Here is a 23,160-nt window from a genome sequence, read left to right on the forward strand (position 1 = left end):
TTTATGTATTCTCCGAAAGAGTGATTGATTTTCATACCACAACACCCACACACACAGCCAATCAACCTGTACTCCCACGTGGGATAATCCTAAACCACATCCAAACATCCCAACTCATAATATATATCCTCTTCCACCGTTCCACGGCCCCTACGGCCCACGGGCCCACTCTCCAAGTCCAAGCTCTCTCTCTCCATATTATCCACATCTCCTTCGCTCCCCTGAAAGCCACCAGATTTTTTAGAGAGAGAAAGGCCAGATATGATTTAGAGATAGAGGGGAAAAGGGAAGTGGGAATGGAGATTGAAACATATATGGGTTTGTAGCTATATGCACTCTCTTTCTCTCTCTAAAATGCTTTCTATAAGCTCAGAAATGGCTCTTCCCCAACTCATTCCTTCACCTTCGTCTTCTTCTTTTACCCACCACAAACCCACCTTAAACCCCAATGCTCTTTCCTCTTCCTTAAACCCTAACTCCATATTCAAATCCTCCTTCCTCCTCCGCCGCCGTCGGAAACCCAACGGCCTCCGTTGCTCCTCATCGTCCTTCCCGGAGAGGCACTACACGAACTCCCCCAAGTCGGACGATGTGGTTGAGCTCCCACTCTTTCCTTTACCCTTGGTCCTCTTCCCCGGGGCCATTCTCCCTTTACAGATCTTCGAGTTTCGTTACCGTATGATGATGCACACTCTGCTCCAGACCGACCTCCGATTCGGCGTAATATACTCCGACGCTGTATCGGGAACATCCGACGTTGGCTGCGTCGGCGAGGTTGTGAAGCACGAGCGACTCGTGGACGACCGATTCTTCTTAATCTGTAAAGGCCAGGAGCGATTCCGAATCACCAACATAGTCCGTACGAAACCCTATCTGGTGGCGGAGGTGACATGGCTGGAGGACAGGCCATCTCCGGACGGCGAGGAGGATCTGGATTCGCTGGCGAACGAGGTGGAGTCGTATATGAAGGACGTGATTCGGCTGTCGAACCGGTTAGGTGGGAAGCCGGAGAAGGAGGTTCAGGACCTGAGGAGGAACCTTTTTCCGACGCCGTTTTCGTTTTTTGTTGGGAGCACCTTCGAGGGCGCCCCTAGAGAGCAGCAAGCCTTGCTCGAATTGGAGGACACGGCTACCAGGCTGAAGAGGGAGAAAGAGACCTTGAGGAACACTCTCAACTACTTAACGGCGGCTTCGGCCGTTAAGGACGTCTTCCCTTCGACGTGATTTTAACGGCGGAACACCGCACCACGCCACGTTTCAGGTTAGATTAATTTGATATAGTATACATAAACGTCAATGGAAGCAGAGCAGGAAGCAAAGAAGGGGGAGTTTGAGTGGTGTTATTAATTGAGGAGCTTTACACTTGGGAGGGAAAGGTGTACATTTTGATGTGTAATATGATTTGGCTTGACTCTATGACTCCATCTTTGTTTCTAGAATTAAAATATTTTTCATATACTCAATGAAAAGTGACACAGTTGGAAAGCCAATTGGGAATGTTACTTTATGCATATTCCACAAGTTCTGTTTAAGCCTTTGTTAATAGGGAATAATTATATGTTGATCGGATTTGCTATTTCCTTAATGATAATGATATGCAAATACTGATCAATATGAGTTCCATACTTCAAGTTGAGAAAAGGGTTTTACTTTCAATGACAACGGTGATAAATTTCAGAAACCAGAACAAGGGCAAGGGTATATAAACCTGTTGGAACTTATCTATATAAGTATGAATGGTTAAAAAAAATAGAAAAGGTGCATTAATGACTTCCACATTGTTTTAGAATACTTATATTGATACGGGTCTTGAGCATTGGGGTTGTGCCCAAGGGGTACCCACTTTTTTAGGAGAGGGAGGAGTCACACAAAGGCTCACTTGACCACCACACGCGCGCCGCCGGCTGTTCGATCGAGCTGGGTTGGTTGGTGTGGTGTGCACCTTATTATTTTTTGAAAAAATTTATTTATTAAGTTTTTTTTTTATTTCATAAAAACGTAATTAATTTTTGGTTTCCTCTCTCACGTTTTAATAAAACGTTTTTTTCCCGTTAATAAAGATCCACCTTTTCTTTAAAATAGGGCAATTACGTTTTAGAAATATACTCAATATTTTTCGATCTGAAAAAAATTGCGCTGAGTTTTATTGATTCCGAGTAGTAGCATTATTAAGGGTGCAGTAAACGACGGTTCTCTACGGTGTAGTGGAGGTCTGATACAGTATTGACTGGGTTGTTTTATCCTGGGGACGACGGGGCTGATAGTCTGCTTGCACATTTCTAGGCAGTACCGCGAATGTCTTAAAGAGAGCGACCTAGTCAGCGACTCAACCCAGATTATTATTTGGTAATTTCGTTCATTTTTATTTCTCCATTAACTATCTCAACAATTTTAAGACGATTAAGTTTCTGTCATGACTACCCATGATAACTCTGGCGTTGTTGACATAAATAAACCATTTCGTTTCGAGGGTACCATTTTAAAAGATGGAAACAGAAGATGTTATTTTTTCTCACAATGAAAAAAGTTAACACTGCTCTGACTACTGATAAGCCTATTGTCTCTGAAAAAGATGACAACGATGAAAAAGACAAACAAACTAAGGCATTAGAGGCTTGGGTCGAAAATGATTTTTTATGCAAAAATTTCATTCTCAATGGTTTATCTAATGACTTGTATGATTATTATAATTCTGACAAAAATGCAAAGGAAATCTGGGACGCACTGCGAAAGAAGTATGACACTGAAGAGGCTGGAACCAAGAAGTACGCTGTCAGTCGCTACCTCAAATTTCAGATGACCGATGACAAGTCAGTGGAAGCACAATCTCATGAACTTCAGAAAATCGCTCATGAAATTACTTCTGAAGGTATGTCTTTAGATGAACAATTTCAAGTTGCTGTGATTATTGACAAACTGCCCCCTGCGTGGAAAGATTTTAAAAAATTTCTCAGGCACAGAACAAAAGAATTTTCACTAGAAAGTCTGATCACTCGCCTTCGTATTGAGGAGGAAGCTCGTAAACAAGACCAGAAAGAAGAAGTGCTTGTTGTATCCAGCAACAACAACACTAACAAAAAGTCCATTGTGGTTCTGAAACCCAATGGGAAAAACTTCAAGAATCAGAATCGAAAGCAGAACTCAAACCGCAACAATCAACCTCGGAACAATAATCAGAATTGGAACCATCAAATGAACCAAAACAGACAGCAGCAACACCCCCTAATAATAATAGTAATAATAAGAAGAAGAAGAAGAAGAAGAAGAATAAGAATAAGAATGAACCTGCTCCATTTCTGTGCTTTGTTTGCAACAGACCAGGTCATATTGTACGCAAGTGCAGGAACAGGCCAAGCTCTGCTCCGCAGGCTAACCTGACAACTGAAGAGCCTTTCACGGCTATGATATCTGAGATCAACCTTGTTGGTGGATCAGAAGGGTGGTGGGTAGACACTGGTGCTTCTCGCCATGTTTGCTATGATCGAAATATGTCTAAGACATATACTGCTGCTACTGAGGATAAGAAAGTGTTGATGGGAGATTCACACACTACGATTGTTGCTGGTATTGGAGATGTGGAATTAAAGCTTACCTTTGGAAGAACTGTGATTCTTAAGGAAGTCATGCACACTCCAGAGATGAGAAAGAATCTGGTCTCGGGCTACCTTCTCAACAAGGCGGGGTTTACACAGACTATAGGGGCTGATTTGTTTACTTTAACTAAGAATGAGATATTTGTAGGGAAAGGGTATGCAACTGGGGGAATGTTTGAATTGAATGTTGATGTTAATAAAGTGAATGATTCTGCTTATATGTTGTGTAATTTTAGTACTTGGCATGCTAGACTCTGTCATGTTAACAAGCACATAATCAAGAATATGAGTAGTTTAGGCTTAATTCCTAAATTATCTTTAAATGATTTTGAAAAATGTGACTATTGTAGCCAAGCTAAGATCACAAAAACACCGCATAAATCTGTGACTAGAGAAACTGAGCCTCTAGATTTAATTCATTATGATATCTGTGAACTTGATGGAACGTTGACCAGAAATGGAAAACGTTATTTTATTACTTTTATTGATGACTGATTTGATTTTACATATGTGTACTTAATGAAAAATAAAAGTGATGCTCTTGATATGTTTAAATCTTTTGTGACTGAAATTGAAAATCAATTTAATAGAAAGATAAAGAGATTTCGTAGTGATAGAGGCACTGAATATGATTCTAGCATGTTTGTTGATTTTTATAACTTACATGGAATTATACATGAAAAACCTGCACCATACTCACCTGAAATGAATGGCAAAGCCGAAAGGAAGAATAGAACTTTTACTGAATCAATTGTTGCTATTTTGCTTAATTCTGGTGCTGCATCTTATTGGTGGGGAGAAATATTATTGACTATATGCTATGTGCTTAATAAAGTTCCAAAATCTAAAAGCAAAATTTCTCCTTATGAAATCTTGAAAAATAGACAACCAAACATCTCTTATTTTAAAACTTGGGGTTGTTTGGCATATGTTAGAATTTTTGATCCTAAAAGGATAAAATTGGCTAGTAGAGCATATGAATGTGTGTTTATTGGCTATGGTGTTAATAGTAAAGCTGTTGACGCCGTTTTTCGTCAAACAGTGAAAGAAAAGCACGTAAACAATAACTGAAAATGGCCAATTGAAATAAAACAATGTAAACACACGATTTTTACGTGGTTCAGCAGTTAAATCTGCCTAGTCCACGAGTCTTTGTTATTAAACTCAAGATTATCTCTAGGAATTCTTCAAGAATGAATTCTCCAGAGTTTTCTCTCAAGGATCAGAATTTCGGTCATTTACAATGGTGCATGGCTTCTCTATTTATAGAGAAGGCTAAAGAATACTATCCCACATATTTTGTGTAGTTACTCTTTTTGTATAAATAACATTTATGGCTTTAAATGCCTATAATCAGATATAAAAGAAAACGTCCCCTGAAGACCAGGAGACGTATAACTGACCAAATAATATCCCACGATTCTAGGGGATTTACAATAATAAATGAGGATTACATCTCATATTTATAACATTTGTAGATATTCAAGGTGGTTATCGCGTATCTCTAAGGCTTTAGCCTCCCAGGTTTCCCGTCATCTATCGAGCTAGAAACATCTCCCGAGGCCACATGGCTTTCGAGATCGTACGTGCGTTGAGCTCGGGACCCCTGATCCGAAGTCATCCCTGAAGATGAGTGTGTTCCCGGAGCTATCTTCCGAGATCATGAATACTTCGAGGTCACCATACTCGAGGTCGTCTATATCCTGCAAGCTCGACATACAATCCTGGAGCATGTTTCCAACCTTATGAGTCCACTGATTTGCGAATCCAACTTTCGAGGTCATAATTAATATAGCTCGAAATCCGGGTGTAACAAAAACATATCGATTTTTTGATTTGAAAGACCATGTTATTTTGGAATCAAATGATGCTGATTTTTATGAACATAGATTTCCATTTAAATTGAGAAATAGTGGGGGTTCATCATCTAGTAACATGCCTGTGATTAGGGACATTGAGCATCATGAGGGGAATGAAACTGAACCTAGAAGAAGTAAAAGAGCTAGAGTCTCTAAAGACTTTGGTTCTGATTTTTGTGCATATACTTTAGAGGAGGATCCTTCGAACCTCCAAGAAGCTTTGACCTCATTAGATGCTGACCTGTGACAAGAAGCCATTAATGATGAAATGGACTCTCTTGAGTCTAACAAAACCGGGCATTTAGTTGATTTGCCTCCAGGATGTAAGACAATAGGATGTAAATGGATTCTGAAAAAGAAATTGAAACCTGATGGTACTATTGATAAGTACAAGGCACGTCTTGTTGCCAAAGGTTTTAGACAGAGAGAAAATGTAGATTTCTTTGACACATACTCACCTGTCACAAGAATAACATCTATTCGTGTGCTTATTGCTTTAGCTTCTTTACATGACCTTGTTGTGCACCAAATGGATGTTAAAACTGCTTTTTTAAATGGTGAATTAGAAGAAGAGATTTACATGGACCAACCTGAGGGATTTGTGATCCATGGTCAAGAACATAAAGTGTGCAAATTAGATAAATCTTTATATGGTTTGAAACAGGCACCTAAGCAATGGCATGAAAAGTTTGACAATCTAGTTATCTCACATGGTTTTAAAGTGAATGAAAGTGACAAATGCATTTATTATAAATCTGAGAATGACATTTGCACCATCATATGTTTATATGTGGATGACTTGCTTATTTTTTGTTCGAACTTGCATGTCATAAATGATGTGAAATCTGTGCTATGTGAAAACTTTGACATGAAAGATCTAGGAGAAGCGAATGTGATCCTTGGTATAAAGATCACTAGGTCTGAAAATGGAATTTCTTTGGATCAATCTCATTACATTGAGAAGATTTTAAAGAAATACAATTACTTTAACTGTAAACCTGCGTGTGCACCCTATGATCCTAGTGTAAAGCTATTTAAGAACACTGGTGATGGTGTAAAACAAACAGAGTATGCGAGCATCATTGGCAGTCTTAGGTATGCCACTGATTGTACTAGACCCAACATTGCCTATGTTGTGGGACTACTGTGCAGGTTTACTAGTAGACCTAGTGTTGAGCATTGGCATGCTATAGAAAGGGTCATGAGGTACCTTTAGAGAACTATGAACCTTGGATTGCATTATCATAAGTTTACCGCTGTCCTTGAAGGATACAGCGATGCTGATTGGAACACCTTGTCAGATGACTCCAAGGCGACCAGCGGCTATATTTTTAGCATAGCTGGTAGAGCTATTTCATGGAAGTCTAAAAAACAGACTATTCTAGCTCAATCTACAATGGATTCAGAAATGATAGCACTAGCTACTGCTAGTGAAGAAGTAGGATGATTGAGAGGCCTGCTAGCTGAGATCCCTTTATAGGAAAAACCGATACCAGCTGTGTTGATCCATTATGATAGTACCGCAGCTATTGCAAAAATTTAGAACCGTTATTACAACAGTAAAAGACGTCAGATACGACGTAAGCACAGTACTGTTAGAGAGTTCCTCTCTACTAGAGCTGTAAGAGTGGATCATATACGCACTGATGAAAATTTAGCTGATCCTTTGACGAAAGGATTAGCTAGAGAGAAAGTCCTTAAAACATCAAAAGGAATGAGACTATTGCCCTTAGAATGATGAATCACACGTGATGGTAACCCGACCTATAGACTGGAGATCCCAAGAAATAAGTTCAATGGGTAATAACAAATTATGATGTGATATGAGATAGATCATGTTATTACTTAAAGTTAACTTGAAGCATGAATTCCTGAAGCGACATAAGGATGAGTTAATAGAAACTCTTAATGAGATCTATACTCTATGTGGAGTGGAGTACCGAGCTACATGAGTACTCTTGATAGACTCACCTACGTGAATGCGGAAGTGGAGCCGCTTCCTATGAAATTTTGGGCAAATTTCTAGAGCATTCACTATACTGGGATAGATGTGCATGGCCATTAAAACACGAGCTTTTGGACTACACCCTAGAAAGATTGTGCGTGGTGCAATGTTAGAGATAGAGTTCAAGACTACGTGTCACTCTAGTATATTCTAAATTGCATTCACTATGCAAAGGTTCAAGTCGAAAGATATCTTTGTTTATTCTCAATCTTATTGTTCTTAGGTTACTGCTCGATGAAAAATATTTTTTAAATAATTCAAGTGAGGGATTGTTGGAACTTATCTATATAAGTATGAATTGTTAAAAAAAATAGAAAAAGTGCTTTAATGACTCCCTAGAGGAAGAGTCCCACATTATTTTAGAATACTCCTTTGTAAGGGTATATAGATAGTGGACTTGAGCATTGGGGTTGTGCCCCAAGGGGTATCCACTTTTGTGGAAGAGGGAGGAGTCACACAAAGGCTCATCTGACCACCACACACGCGCGCGCGCGCCGCCGCCGCCGTTCGTCCAATTGAGCTGAGCTGGCTGGTTGGTTGGTGTGGTGTACACCTTATTATTTTTTGAAAAAATTTATTTATTAAGTATTTTTTATTTAATAAAAATGTGATTAATTTTTGGTAAAACTGAAGACTTTTTCTCTTCAGTTTTTTCAGGAATCCAACTTCCTCTCCCACGTTTAATAAAACGTTTTTTTCCCGTTAATAAAGATCCACCTTTTCTTTAAAATAGGGCGATTACTTTTCAGAAATATACTCTCTCAATATTTTTCGATCTGAAAAAAATTGCACTGATTTTTATCGATTCCGAGCAGTAGCATTATTAAGGGTGTGATAAACGACGGTTCTCTACGGTGCAGTGGAAGTCCGATACAGTATTGACTGGGCTGTTTTATCCTGGGGATGACGGAGCTGATAGTCTGCTTGCACATTTTTGGGCAGTGCCGCGAACGTCTTAAAGAGAGCGACATAGTCCGCGACTCAACCCAAATTATTATTCGGTAATTTCGTTCATTTTTATTTCTGCAGCAACTATCTCAACAAAACCTAGTCAGGAGGTGTGTGCCATTATATTGGATTTGGAGATAATTTGTGTATATATTCGTCTAGGCTGGGCAATTCTTGATTTCGTGTCTTAGTTGGATCGACAAACATGAAAACGCCACAATTATTACATGAACTTGCCACGATTATTAAACTAAATGTTTTGAAAATTTTAGTTAACACGGGACACAAGTTTTTAAATATACGTGTTATATGACCTAAACACAAACACAACGAGCTTTAATACACAATTTGACACAAACACAACATGTTTACACACAATTAAACTTATCATATGACACGATTAAACATAATTATATAAAATGTATAAAATCTACCACACAAAGGCACGTGCATAGTATAAAAACAATGCAAATGCAACACAAATATCACTAATGGGTGAGATAAGTTAGTCCTTAGTGTTCATATTATATTTTTCCAAAGTTTAGGACATGTCACCAAGGGGTTTCTCGCGTCTGGATGGCTTCCGAGAGGCCCTTCGTGTTGTAGGCTTCCCAAGAAGACCCTTGGGAGTCACTTACTCGAATTTGAACGATAAGATCTTGCATTTTACGAAAGTGGGACCCACGACTAAGCTAACAATATGACACGTGTGCCCACCTACTTCTGACGTAATGGTCTGATAGTTGCCCTAACTGTGAGACCAGATCATGCGTGGAAGTAGTAGAAGGATTGCCACTACCTTTTTGATCATTCCCCTAAACTTAATACTGTTAAAATATGACATTTTACCATGAATTATTTGTGTCATATCTTTACTTAGCTAAGAGTTTTTGCGTGTAAAGGCCAAACAAACCTATATTGTAACAAGGTTTAACCTACTTGATCGTGATTTAGAGCCTAATAATGTAATTAACGAATAATATTCACCCATTGCTGCTTATGAATAGGACAGGGAGGATCATTTGTAAGTAAAAGAACATTTGGGGCACAAGCCAAAACCCTACCCATTTGTAAGTCTAAAAGAACTCGAGTTTTTGCAAGTTCTCCATTCAAATAATAAGTTCTTCGTTTCTCTTTTAATCTTCTCTAATTCTTGTCGTTGGCGAATTGTCACGTCAACAATTATTCTTTTACTTTGAAAGTTATAGAAATGATCAAATATAAAAATATGTTTTAAATTATTATTTTCTTAAAACGAGTTAGGCAGGTTGTTTTTAGTTTTCAGGTTTAGTGGGTTGCCTTGAAAACATCCTATTTATTATACAAGTTATAAACTAGTGGACGCGAAAATTAAATACGTCATCAAATGTAAGGCTAAGCATAAAATCTGAAAAACCGAGTCCATTGACTTTCAGAACACCAAAATTAATTAAACCGAACACCGAAAAAATCATTAACGACGTAAACCATCATTGTTTGGTCGACTTGAAAAATTCGTGTTATGTTTTAAAAAAGCACAAAAATAGATTCCAATAATCCAAATTTTTTAGTCTTTTTTTTAATTAAAACTTTCTAAAAAATTATGGAAATTTTTAAAAAAAAAAAAAGAACTTCGGTTTGGTCAGTTTAACCAACCAAATCGCAGGCTAAAACGGTCGATTTTTTTATTTAATTGGTTTGGTCGGTCGGTTTTTGGGTCGCACCAATCCGAACCAAAAACCCAATTCTGAATTTAATAATATGAAAAAACTGCCCAAACCGACCGACGCTCAACCCTAATCAAATATATTTATATTATGTTTTCAAATCGTATCATGTCATGATAAAAATTGACAGCTCTATACATGTGCGACAAAAATTATATCTCTAGATACGCGTGCATATGAAACCTGTTGGAAACCATTCCAAAAATGTGTAAAATGTATTATCTATAAAGAAAATTACATTATTTATTACTCTAGTACATGGCTCAGAAATTTCGACTGTTACACTACAATGGTCTAATGTATAAATCATTTGTTTTAATGCAATATACATAATAAATATTGCCATTTTTTAGTTTTGGAAGATAAAGATTCTACAACATAGCACATAGAATATTCTCACCATTAGCAAGGGAGAGACTTTAGAGAATCCAACCTTCAACAAGGGATCCCCACCGAGCTGGCTTCGCAAAGTTGCTTCTGTGTTCAAGTGCTTCCGTAGAGTTACTAGCAGTATTACTCTGCAACCAATATGTGATAGCTCGCTCAGTTCTTTACACAACACAACAAAGCCAAGATCATGTATTGAATTTATAAAGAAAAATCAGGTTGATATAACAATATATACTCCAGCAATAATAAAGCCACCAATGAAAAATCAAAGATGAGATACCAACAAATATAAATATAATACATACCTTGATGCATTGATTCCTTTGAATATCGCAAACGGGATAATCGTGGGGGCAACAGTGAAGATGGTCTTCACAGCAAACAGCAGAGTTAAGGCCACAGCACTTCCAGGACAAGCATATCCCAATGAAGCGATGAGCGCAACAGCAGGTTTCTCCCTCTCCACACCGAGAGAACAGATCACACTTAGTAGGACCTGGCGCGGGCGATGGAGGCGGGTTGGGGCTAGTCTTCGTCGGGTATGAAGCTAGCATGTTAATACCACAGATTCCTTGAGAATTCCCATTGTTACGCTCTATGTGGATATAGCCATCCATTCCCCATTGTCTTCCCCACGAGTTCTTGACAATCCAATAGTCCACTCCATTTTGTGAGTCGTATCCCACGATTAACACAGCATGGTCCAAAGAGGTTGAACAAGGGCCTTTAAAAATCCCCTGCCAAATCAAACAACTAGAAAATCGTCAAACTATAATGGTTGTTTGATGTATCCACCTGATCTATTGACCACCTTTGGAAACAAACCTTGGAGTAAAGCTGAAAAGCTCTCTCGCTACCGCATATGCCTACGCTCACTGGTTGAGCTGCCACAGCTTGTAGTAGCTGCTTCTCATTGCTTGGGGCCACATCAGTATAGCCATCAATTGTCACAACATGTCTTTTTAACTGCAGCATAGGATACCAAATTGTAAAGAATTGATTAGAGTAAATATGATTATGACACAAGAGCTTGAGAGCAGAAAACTTGTCCTAACCTTTGCCTTATTGCAGGTAGTTTCCCGACGTTCGTAAGGGTAGTCTTCTTCAGTGTCGATTCCATGGTTATCGATTACAAATTGAAAAGCATAGTCCATGAGCCCACCATTACAGCCATTGTTGAAACTTCTGTCACAATCAACTAACTCTTGTTCAGAGAGACTCACTAGAGATCCGGTTACAATCTTATTGATACCTTCAATAGCACCTGTTGCTGAGAAAGACCAGCAAGCACCTACACCATTGGGAAGTAACGTTCACATCATTCATTGTTACAGTCACAACCTTGGGAGAGTTTGTCAAAAAAATTTAACATCTTATGATATTTAGTGCAACGAGGATAAATTACCAGGTGAGAGCATACACTTGAGTAAATTGTTTCAAAATAGAAACATTCTTTAACTGACAAAAATTTACTCTTTCGCTTTAGGCTTACAAATAAATCCCTAAGAACAAGATGCCCAAATCAGTTTGAGTTTAGAGAATTTGCATACCGAATCACAATATTATAGTTGGGATCTCTGATCCACTAGTTAGCACTTCAGTAATTAAGAACTATTCAGTCGAAAAATCAAACCACCATGTTACGAAAATACATACAAAGCCAAAAGTTTCAAGCAATATTGCATATAAAACGACAGAACAGTTTTATGCAAACAAAGCTAGGAAAAAAGAAGAAGAAAAAAAAGAGCGAAATTTTTCACAAAGACTAGATTCTAGGAATTGGATCTTGAAGACCACAGATATGAAGTGTATTAATACTATAAAAAGATTATCAAAACACAAATAATTGCATACCACAACTGGCTTGATCTTTTACATTGGTGACAGCCCCTTTCTTTCTCCAATCCAGCGAAGCAGGGATGTCCCTCACTTGAAGGGTCTCAGTCTCTGAGGTTGAACTCGGTCTAGGCTGAGAGCTGAGAAAAGGAGAAAAGCCTAAACGAGAGGCCTTAAACTCGTGGTGGGTTAGATCAGCAAAGGCATTTAGAGAAAGGGTATAAGAAGAATTGGGCATTTGATTGTGTTTGCTAACGAAGGCCATATTGTCCTCAAACACACGAAGCCTGTAAAGCCTTTCTTCCTCTGAAGAGTATGATTTACCATGTTTCTCACACCAAGACTCGAAGAGTTGGGATGTAGAGAGAGAAGGCGAAGAAGAAGAAGAGGAAGAAGAAAGAGAAAGGCGGGAGTGAATAAGAAGAGAGAGCAAAAAGAAACAGAGGATTTTCATTGAGATTTTTTTGGGGGTTCGTCTTTGACTGTTGATTGGTTTTTGGTATCTAAGATTGTGGAGAACCACATAAGACTCTACAACTTGGCTTTGTTGGGTTTATCTGTAAGACTGGAATCCTCTGGTCCGACCCAGGCTCCTAAAATAGGGTATGACCGTTGAAAAACATAGGAAATTAGTGAAAAGCTTTTGCCTTTTTAACTTTTCCATTGCTACTTTCCATTTTAGTTAACATCATTTGGTTTGAACATGTGCGGATTACAACCTATCTCATAATGACCTTATTTAAAATAAATAAATAAATAATGTTAAATATCCCATGCAATGCATACTAATACCTACTAATTATTATATATGCTCTATAACTATTTATCCCCAAAATATGTCTTTTTTTTATTTATTGGACTCAATTTCCCATCCTATTAATATTCTTCATTTCTCTCTCTAAAACTATCTCTCAAACTCTCTCAACCCCTCTCCCATTCTCTTCCAATATGGCACCAACACAACCACTCCACGTTGCCAGTGCCATTAACTTCGTCTTCTCAATTGAAGCCACCAACATCCACCATGGGCTACCCCACCTCCACCAACATGAATCATCGAAATTGTATGTTCTACATACAAATTTTAAAATTTTACATGATCTATTATAGTAGATCTAAAACAAATACCAAAATTAAAAAAAAATCATCTGAAACGGACATTTGAGTGAAAAGATATGAACTTCCAAAGTTTTCGTCAAATTTTAGCGCAGAGCATCAATATTGCGTCGAAAAAATATCGTTTTGACCAAAAATCAAATTTGCATGATTACATAGTAAGAGCATCGAAACAATATCGATATTGCATTGATTTTGCATCGAAAATATATCGTTTTGACCAAAAAATCAAGTTTTCATAATTGTATCGCAAGAGCATCGATTTTGCATCTAAAACACATTGTTTTGGCAAAAAAAAAATCAATTTTTCATGATTGGATCGCAAGAACATCGAAACAACACCTCGAAAAAGCATCATTTTGGCAAAAAAAAATCAAGTTTTCATGATTGCATCGCAAGAGCTTCGAAATAGCATTGATTTTGCATCGAAAAAAATCGTTTTGGCCAAAAATCAAACGATGCAATCATGAAAACTTGATTTTTGGCTAAAACGATGCTTTTTCGATGCAAAATTGATGTTGTTTCGATGCTCTTGCAATGCAATCATGAAAACTTGATTTATTTATTTTTTTGCCAAAATGATGTTTTTTCGATGCAAAATTGATATTGTTTCGATGCTCTTGCGATCCAATCATGAAAACTTGATTGTTTTTTTTGTTTGCCAAGATAATGTTTTTTTTATGCAAAATCGATGTTGTTTCGATGCTCTTGCGATGCAATCATAAAAACTTGATTTTTTCCCAAAATGATGCTTTTTCGATACAATATCGATGCTTTGTGCTTAAATTTGACGAAAACTTTGGAGGTTCATATCTTTTAACTCAAATGTCCGTTTTAGATGATTTTTTTTTATTTTGGTAATTTTTTCGAGATCTACAAGATTAAATCATGTAAAATCTTAAAACTTGTATGTAGAACATACAATTTCGATGATTCATGTTGGTGGAGGTGGGGTCATCAATGGTGGATGTTGGTGGCTTCAATGGAGATCACAATGTTAATGGCAGCGGTAGCGTGGAGTGGTGAAGTTCTGCCGCCTTGAGGTAGTTGTTGTGGTGGTGCCATCGTGGAAGAGAATGAGAGAGTTTTAGAGATAGTTTTAGAGAGAGAAATGAAGGATGTTAATGGGAGGGGCAATTATTTCCAATCATTATAAAATGACATATTTTGGGGATAGATAGTTATGGGAGCATATATAATAATTAGTAGGTATTATTATGCACAATATGTAACACCCTACTAAACTAGGACCATTACACTATGTGTGTTAAAATTGTGCTTAACTCGCTAAGCGAGTCATTTGAACTAAAACATGTAGTTAAGGTTAGATAAAATTTGGTATAAAGTTTTTGGTTAAACATTGGCTACTTTCATTAAAAGATTTAGTACATAAATATGGGATCCCAAAGAAAAGAGAAGTTTAAAAGTTGATACAAGGAAAATAAACGAAGTACATAACATCCGTCCTAAGCAGCAAAACCATTAAACCCTAGCTTTCCAAAAGAAGTCTCGATCGTGGCGGTCAAGTAGGCTGCCTATGTACACGCCGCTCCTTAAGCTCTCCAACTCATTGTTGGTTCAACTTCTCCTTGCCCTTACTTGCACCATGTAGCACCCGTGAGCCGAGGCCCAGCAAGAAAACTTAAATAAATAGATACAGATAATCAACATATCACAAATAGCAAGCTTAGTAGTAATAAACATACTCAAGCAGGTATTCAACTCAATTACATGACCATAGGATCAAATGAGTGCATATCGCACTTCCAAAATGGCTCCGCCATAACGGGCTGCATTCCACATGCTTATGCCGACCACCGCCCTAAGGCCGAGTTCTTCAATCACATTCAATCCACTAAACAGTTCGTACATAACACATCTATTCACGTTTAAACAAATATTCGAAAATATGATTATAGTCATACTTAATAACCGGGGCTCAAGCCCTAATCACAACCTGGGTGTAGTTTTCTTACCTCAAGTCCCGAGCAGATAGCGTATGGCGACCCTGAGTGCGATCCTTTTCTCCCCAGCCTAACGGTATATCCTAGTCACAACATAATAACGGATAATCATCAAGAACTAAACCAATCAAAAGCTTCAAGATTGATTCCTAGCCTCTAGGACCTCGAATTCTACTAAATCGGGTAGTAGAATCATTTCCGAGCCTTTAGGTTTGAGTTCCCGTACTAAAAAATCCTATTTGGCTAATTTCCCCCATTTGAGTTGCGGTGCCCCTTCCTAAGGGGCACGACACTCTATAAGTCAGAGAGCCCCCAGGCTATCTCTTTGGACACTCGCCGCGGTGCAGCCCACCAGACGCCAAGGTGATTTAGAGAACCGCCTCAACCTCTAAGTTCATGAAGGTCGCGTCGCACCAAGAACAGTGTCGTGGCGCAACAAAATTTCCAACACTTTCCAACCATTTTCTTTGAACCAAAACCTCCAAAAATAGTCCCAAAATTGCCCCAAAGTCCTCAACTGAGCCTAGAACTCTTACTAACACAACATAAGCAACATTTATACCCCAAAAACCAAGCCAAACTCTTACCAAAACTCAAAACCCAAGCTAAAGTTTAAAACTCAACCAAACTTAAACCATAACACAATTTCACCAAAAAACAAAGTACGATTCCATACCTTAGCTGTGAATTTTGACCCTAAGATGCCTTTAAACTAATCCTAGCTCCAAGCTCGTTAGATTTCCAAGCCTATTCTCCTCAAAATTCAAAAACTCCCCCCAAACACTACGAGAGAGAGAGAGAGAGAGAGAGAGAATGGACTGAGCGAAGTGTTGTTTATGATTTTCTTTCCTTAGCTTCTATAGAACTCTGGTAACTAAGGTAATCCAAGGCTAGGGAAAAGACCATAACACCCCTAGCCTAAACCTTGCTCTATAATGCCCCCAAGGGCAAAATCGTCATTTGCCACCATTTTCCCGCTAAACCTCAAATTCCACTTAAGATTCCCAATTAATCCCACTGATCTTCCAAACACTAATATTTCCCCCCCAATTATAACTCATACTCTAATATCACCAGTAACTCACCAAATTACTAAAATACTCCTAGGCTCACCCCGAGCCAGGTATAACTCCTTGTTGTGACTTTTCTGCCAAATTGCTTACAAGGATCACCTCGTGTCACACATCTCAAATATATCCACATAATAATGTGGTCTCACTCACAAAGCACATATAATTTACAATTATACCCTCAATGGGTAAAAATTACAAAAATACAATTTTTCACCAAAAGGGGCCCACAATCACATTTAATGCACATAAGCATGCATAAATAGTCATATTATCATACAATTCATACAATCACACATATATTCAATGAAATCCACATATTAATCTATTTATGATATCCTGGCACGCTAATCTAGGCACTAAGCATTATTAGCAAATTTGGGATGTTACATAATATGTGACATTTCCCTAAATAATTTAGACAATAATTCTATGTTTTATAAAATTACAAAACCTTCACGAATTAAGATTACATAAAAATTAAGAGATTCAAGTATGTCTTAAACTTGAAATATAAATTAAAATTTAAAACAAAAAATATATTTAATTTTTTTATAAACAAGTATATAATAATGAACAAATATACACAACATATAGATTTTAGTGTTGAATTAAATTTAACTTAGTATTTTGTCCCAAGCACTTATGTGGGTGTTCAATGAGAGACGAGAAATAGTAGGTTGATGCTCGTGCTAGATTCTGGACTTTCTTTGTTAGCTTTGTTAATTTTGCAAAATATTTTGTTTTTAGAACATAAGAATAGCAACTTCATTTTGTTTATAGCCTAACAAAAATGTTGTGATTAGTTCAATCACACAAAATAATAGATCTAATTGGATTGAATCAATAAAATGAGAACTTAAACAGAAATAGAAATATTGAAATAGAAAAACTTAATTGTAATGTAAATGAAGAACAACACAAGATTACGTGGTTCAACACTCTTTGAGGGTGTTTACGTCCACGGGGAAACAAGCACCATACATTCTTCTTTATTGCTCAATCTTCAAAGTAACAACCAACAATAACTTTACAAAACTGAATTGAAACTCAAATTTTAAACAGTACAGAAACTTGACTAAATTTCTAGAGAGAAAACTAAGTACTGAAATCTAAAACTTGAGAGAATATCTCTGTCTAAATGTCTAAGGTTGAGTAATTTATAGTGTATACCTAAACAACCCCCTTAGCCAATTTAATTTGCATTTAAACCAATGAACCAATAAGAACTTGCCAACTATTCAAGTAGTCTCAATCACTCACAACAATTTCCACCTTGATTGAACTACTTGAATTTTTGATAAATCTGGAAGCCATAATGCTTGTAACAATTCCAATGAAAAATGCCTCAAAGTTTGAGGCTGCTCAACATGTTTCAATGTGAATCAGATTTAGACAATGACTAAAATTTGCTTGTGTACCACCTTAGTGAGCAAATTTACAGGGTTGTCTTATGTGCTTATCTTCTTTGCCCGCAACAATATCTCTAATAAAATGAAGCTTGATGTCAATGTGCTTTGACCTTTCATGAAACATTGGATTTTTCATGAGATGCAATGCACTTTGATTGTCACAATAAACTGATATATGTATCATTTGAGTTTAACCCCAATTCTTTTGTGAATCCCTTAAGCCAAATTAGGGGTGTATATGGTTTGGTTTGGTGCGGTTTAGAAGAATTTTGAAACCAAACCGCTCATGCGGTTTTTTCAAAATGAAAAACCAAACCATTAAAAACAAAAAACTAAACCGAACAAAACCATAAATAAACAGTTTTGTGCGGTTTGGTTCGGTTATAACCATATAACCAAATTATTAACATTTTAAACTTTTTTTATTATAAAATAATCAACTAAACAATTATATTTAAATAATAATAATTTTAGTTTTACTTTTAAGACAATAAAAGTGTTCAAGAAGCTTATTGTCTTTGTTGGTATAAGTGTAAGTATTTTGAATCATTTTATAGAACAGAGAAAAAGAAATGCTTACTTTCTAAATAATGTGAGACATTACATTTCTCTTTTCTTAGTAGTTTGGAAACTTGTGCATGTATTAAATACTACTAAAAACATGTTCTTAACAATTAAATTGTTTGCCTTGGATGGTTGGGTAGAATTTATATTAACTTAAGTGTAAGGGTTCAAACCCTTCCACCCTCGTTTATAAAAATTATGTTTTTAGAAAAAATCACGGTCCGATATAGCTTAATTGGTTTTGGAAAGTTAGAAACAATGGCCAAACCATTAAAGTTGAGCAGCCTGGTTTAACCGAACCATCAGAAACGGTTTCATTGGTCACAATTTTTAGCAGTTTAGTACGGTGCGGTTTGGGTTCCAAAGTGCGGTTTGCGGTTTATATGACACCCCTAAGCCAAATAGCTTCCTTGAATGCCTCAGTAGCTGCCATATATTTTGCTTCTGTAGAGGATAAGGCTACCACCTTTTGTAGGTTGGATTTCCAACTAACATGGCTGCCTAAGGCTGTGAAGACATAACATGTTGTAGACTTCCTTGTATCAAGGTTCCCTACATAATATGAATCTACAAATCCAAATATTTCCCCTTGTATGTGTGCCTCTTTACCACAAATTGAACTCATATTTAGAGACCCTTTAACATACCTCAAAATCCACTTAAGAGCAACTCAATGTTCTTCACCTCGACCAGCCATAAATCTGCTCACCACACTCATAACTTAAGCAAGATTTGGTCTAATGCACACCCTAGCATACATGAGGCTACCAACACACCTAGCATAAGGCACCTTACTCATATGCCTTCTTTCTTCATCAGTTGTGGGAGCTTGTGACTGAGATAACTTGAAGTGATGAGCTAGACGTGTTGAAACAAGCTTAGCATTTTCCATGCCAAATCTTTCCAAAACCTTCTTCAAGTTCCTTTGTTGAGATAACTTAATAATACCAAGTATGTCCCTATGTATTTCAATGCCAAGAATTTGACTTGCAGTCCCCATATCCTTCATTTCAAACTCACTTTGAAGATTGCCTTTAAGTTTGTCAATTGCTTCTCTATTTCTTCCAATAATCAGAATATCATCAACATATAGAAATAGACAAATTTGATCACTATAATACACACATGGATCATAGTTTCTTCTAGTGAACTTAATCTTGGACATAAATTCATGAAATCTTCCATTGTCTAGGAGCTTGCTTTAAACCATAAAGTGATTTCTGAAGAAGACAAACCAGATCTGGATCTTTACTTTCAAAACCCTCTAGCTAGCACATGTAGATTTCCTCTTCTAATTTCCCATGTAAAAATGGAGTTTTTACATCCATTTGATATACTTCTAGGTCATACTTGACAGCTTTAGCTAATGCAAATCTGATAGAAATTTGCTTAACAACTAGAGCAAAAATGTCATTGAAGTCAATCCCCTCTCTGTGTCTGAAGCCCTTTGCAACTAGCCTAGCTTTGAATTTTGGTTCGTGAACACCTAGTATACCATCTTTCTTCTTGTAGATTCATCTGCAATCTATTATGTTCTATCTAGCAAATCTGTTTACTAATGCTCAGGTCTGGTTTTTCTTAAGAGAATTCATCTCTTCATGCATTGCTTGTATCAATAACTCCTTTTCTTTGCAAGCAATAGTTTCATGATATGTAGTAGGCTCAAAATTTATTTGTTCAGCAGCTGTAAATACATATGCAATCAAGTCTACATAGCCATATCTCATTGGTGCTTTAGTTTCCCTTGTTTTTTTGTCTCGGGCTAATTGATAGCTTGTTAAGTCACTTGAGCTGCTATCATCACGTTTTTGTCCTTGTTCCACCTCAATCTGTATGCTTGTTGGATTCATCTGAACTTCAGTTTGTTGAGTCTAAACTTTCATGGCCATTTCCTTTTCTTTGAATACCACATCTCTACTGATGAAGAACTTTTTGTAACCTTCTTCGAGACACCATAACTTGTACCCTTTAACACCTTTAGGATACCCCAAGAACATACATTTAATGGCTCTTGGCTAAAGCTTGTCTTGTTTGACGTGTGCATAGGTTGTGCACCCAAACACCCTTAGGTGATCATAACTTGGAACTTCTCTTATCTATACCTCTTGTGGTGTCTTAAAATTCAATATTGTGGAAGGGAATCTATTTATGAGATAGCAAGCTGTAGTGGCAGCTTATCCCCAAAAATTTCTCTCGAGACCAGCTCCCTTAAGCATACATCTCACGCTCTCAAGTAGAGTCCTACTCATTCTCTCAGCCAAGCCATTTTGCTAAGGTGTTTTCCTAACTCTCAAATGTCTTTTAATCCTTTCATTACTGCAGAACTTGTCAAACTCATTTGAACAATACTCCAAGTCATTGTCATCGTGCAACACCTTAATTTTACTCCAAGTTGATTGTAAATCAACCTTTTCCATGCCTTGAAACTCTCAAGGGTCTGATCCTGTGACTTCAATAACAAGACCCAAACTTTTCTGGAGTAATCATTTACAATACTCATGAAGTAGTTGGCTCCACCTAGAGTTGGAACCTTGGCAGGACCCCATAAATCCAAATGCACATAATCAATAATACATGTTGTAGTGTGATATCATGTGTTGAAGTTAACTCTGAAACTCTTCCCAAAAATCAACTCTTCTCAAAAATACACTCTTCACAACTCACAATCTGCCCTATTGCATTACGTGGTGAGAACTACAATGAATGGGTTCATTTGATGCGCAGTAATTTTCGTGTAAAGAACAAGCTTGGCTTCCTTGATGGAACTGTGGCGAAACCAAAGGACAGAACTCCAGAAGAGCCATTATGAGTGATAGTTAATTCCACACTCGTCGGATGGATTCGTAATACTCTTGATCCAAGCCTACATTCTTCCATTCCCCAACCTGACTATGTGAAAGACATGTGGGATGATCTCCAACAACGTTTCTCGATAGGAAACTGTAACGTCCCAAATTGCCTAATGTGGCTTAATGCTTGGATTAGGGGGCCGGGAGGCAATAATTGTATTAATTGTGTGCTTATGTGTTATGAGCATGTCATTATGTTAATTATGTGAATTATATTATAATATAATTATGATAGCATGTTTAGGAATATTAAATATGCATGTGGGCTCGTTTCTTATTAGAATGGCATTTTCGTAATTTTGACCCGTTGAGAGTATAATTGTAAATATGTGTGTTTTATGACTGAGACCACATTATTATGTGGATATATTTGGGTTATTCGGCACGAGGCGATCCTAGTAAGCAAGTTAGCAGAAAAGTCACAATAGGGTCAAATACCCGACTCGGGGTGAGCCTAGGGATATTTTGGTAATTTAGCACATTATCAGGGTTTATCGGGTAATGGGAGATTAAAGGATTATTACTTGAAGATAGTTAGGATTTATTTGGATATGTGGAGTTTATTACAAATTAGAGGGAATGGTGGTAATTGACCAAATTGTCCTTGTGAGCATTGGAGAGGAAAATTTGGGTTAAGGGTATTTAGGTCTTTTGGATAGACATTGGCTTGACTCAGCCAGTTTGGAAAGCTATAGAGGGAAAAAGAAACACTCAGAAAAACATAAGGAAAAAAAAGCTCTCACTCTCTCTCTCTCCTGTAGCTCTCTCTCTCTCTCCTTGGGGACTTGAAGATTTTGAGATTTTGAGGGAACAAAGCTTGGGGATTGAAGGTTTGGTGTCTAGGATTAAGCTAGGAGCAACTTGGGACCATAATCCAGCCATTGGAGGTAAGAATTCATTCTAGTTTTGAGTTTAATTTCCTGTGGTTGAAGCTTTTTCTAGAATTTTAGGCTTTGATGAATTTTGAGTTTTTGTTTGAATTTAAGTTGGTTATTGGGATGTTTGTGATGTATATGGTGTGTGTTAATATTTTTTGGACTTAATTAGGGCTTGGGGGAAGCCTTAGGATGATTTTGGAAGGTTTGGATTCGAAGAAAAATCTGGGTTTCTAGGTCGAGTCGCGGCCTTGTTCTTGGGCGCCACAGCTCAAGGTAGGCGAAGGAGAAGGAGCTAGTGTTGGAAAAAGCTTATACAGGATCTTTATTTATTTTCATGTATATCTAATATTAAACAAATTAATACGAGATAGCCTAAAACATGTTTCTAAAATTGAATTCAAAGAGAAACAAAAATAGAATACTTACAGTATACGCAGCGGAATTAAGAGTCCTTCCTTCAGTTTCTCTAACTCTTGTATCCTTTCTGTCGCAGAGTATTATCAAGAAACTGAACCGATCTTCTATTTTCTTCACGATCTTCCAATGTATCCTTAGAACCACCTAGACTAGTGTGGGCAATTCTCAACACATGAGATAGATATAGAGAGAAGAAGAGAAAATAACAAAGTGGCTTAGAAAAGGACTTGTGTTTAGAGAGAATATAAAACTATCAGAAAATCTGTCTTATCAAAAACCCTTGTTTTGACTTCTCTATAAGCACTCCTTTTACAGACTCAATTAGGCCATTTAATTTAATTAAAAAATCAATAAAATAACAGCCATTTTGAAGCCCTAGGTCGAAATTATCATGGGCTATAGGCCCGTGAAATTTCTCATTTGATGATAAGCCCATTGGACTTAAAATCAAGGCGTGTGTTATTTTCTATTGATTTAATTAATTAAATAATTATTTAAATCCTTTATAAAATTAATTATTTATAATTTGAACCTTGATTTAAATTTATTTATT

General features: G+C 37.1%; 2 protein-coding genes across 2 annotated transcripts; one reads left to right on the forward strand and one right to left on the reverse strand.

The window, feature by feature from the left end:
• The first annotated feature begins 219 nt into the window (after positions 1–219).
• Positions 220–1,511, forward strand: LOC133804827 (uncharacterized). Its single transcript, XM_062242948.1, has one exon. The coding sequence runs from the start codon at positions 331–333 to the stop codon at positions 1,222–1,224; it is 894 nt and encodes a 297-aa protein (XP_062098932.1). The 5' UTR covers positions 220–330; the 3' UTR covers positions 1,225–1,511.
• An 8,804-nt stretch (positions 1,512–10,315) lies between these two features.
• LOC133804826 (low-temperature-induced cysteine proteinase) lies at positions 10,316–12,907 on the reverse strand. The gene is made up of 5 exons (XM_062242947.1): positions 12,356–12,907; positions 11,557–11,792; positions 11,327–11,467; positions 10,807–11,238; positions 10,316–10,629 (listed from the first exon to the last, which is right to left on the reverse strand). The coding sequence occupies exons 1-5, from the start codon at positions 12,789–12,791 to the stop codon at positions 10,531–10,533; spliced, it is 1,344 nt and encodes a 447-aa protein (XP_062098931.1). The 5' UTR covers positions 12,792–12,907; the 3' UTR covers positions 10,316–10,530.
• Between the last annotated feature and the right edge of the window lie 10,253 nt (positions 12,908–23,160).

Source organism: Humulus lupulus, chromosome X (assembly GCF_963169125.1).
Source record: "Humulus lupulus chromosome X, drHumLupu1.1, whole genome shotgun sequence".
NCBI classification, from domain to species: Eukaryota; Viridiplantae; Streptophyta; class Magnoliopsida; order Rosales; family Cannabaceae; genus Humulus; species Humulus lupulus.

What these genes read in the sequence shown, in the direction of transcription:
- LOC133804827 (XM_062242948.1), top strand. Translation starts at nt 331, where the DNA reads ATGCACTCTCTTTCTCTCTCTAAAATGCTTTCTATAAGCTCAGAAATG.
- LOC133804826 (XM_062242947.1), bottom strand. Translation starts at nt 12,791, where the DNA reads ATGAAAATCCTCTGTTTCTTTTTGCTCTCTCTTCTTATTCACTCCCGC. An exon ending in AAAAGATCAAGCCAGTTGTG is followed by an intron (nt 11,793 to 12,355) that starts GTATGCAATTAT and finishes CCAATGGTGTAG; the next exon opens with GTGCTTGCTGGTCTTTCTCA. An exon ending in AAAGGAATCAATGCATCAAG is followed by an intron (nt 10,630 to 10,806) that starts GTATGTATTATA and finishes TATTGGTTGCAG; the next exon opens with AGTAATACTGCTAGTAACTC.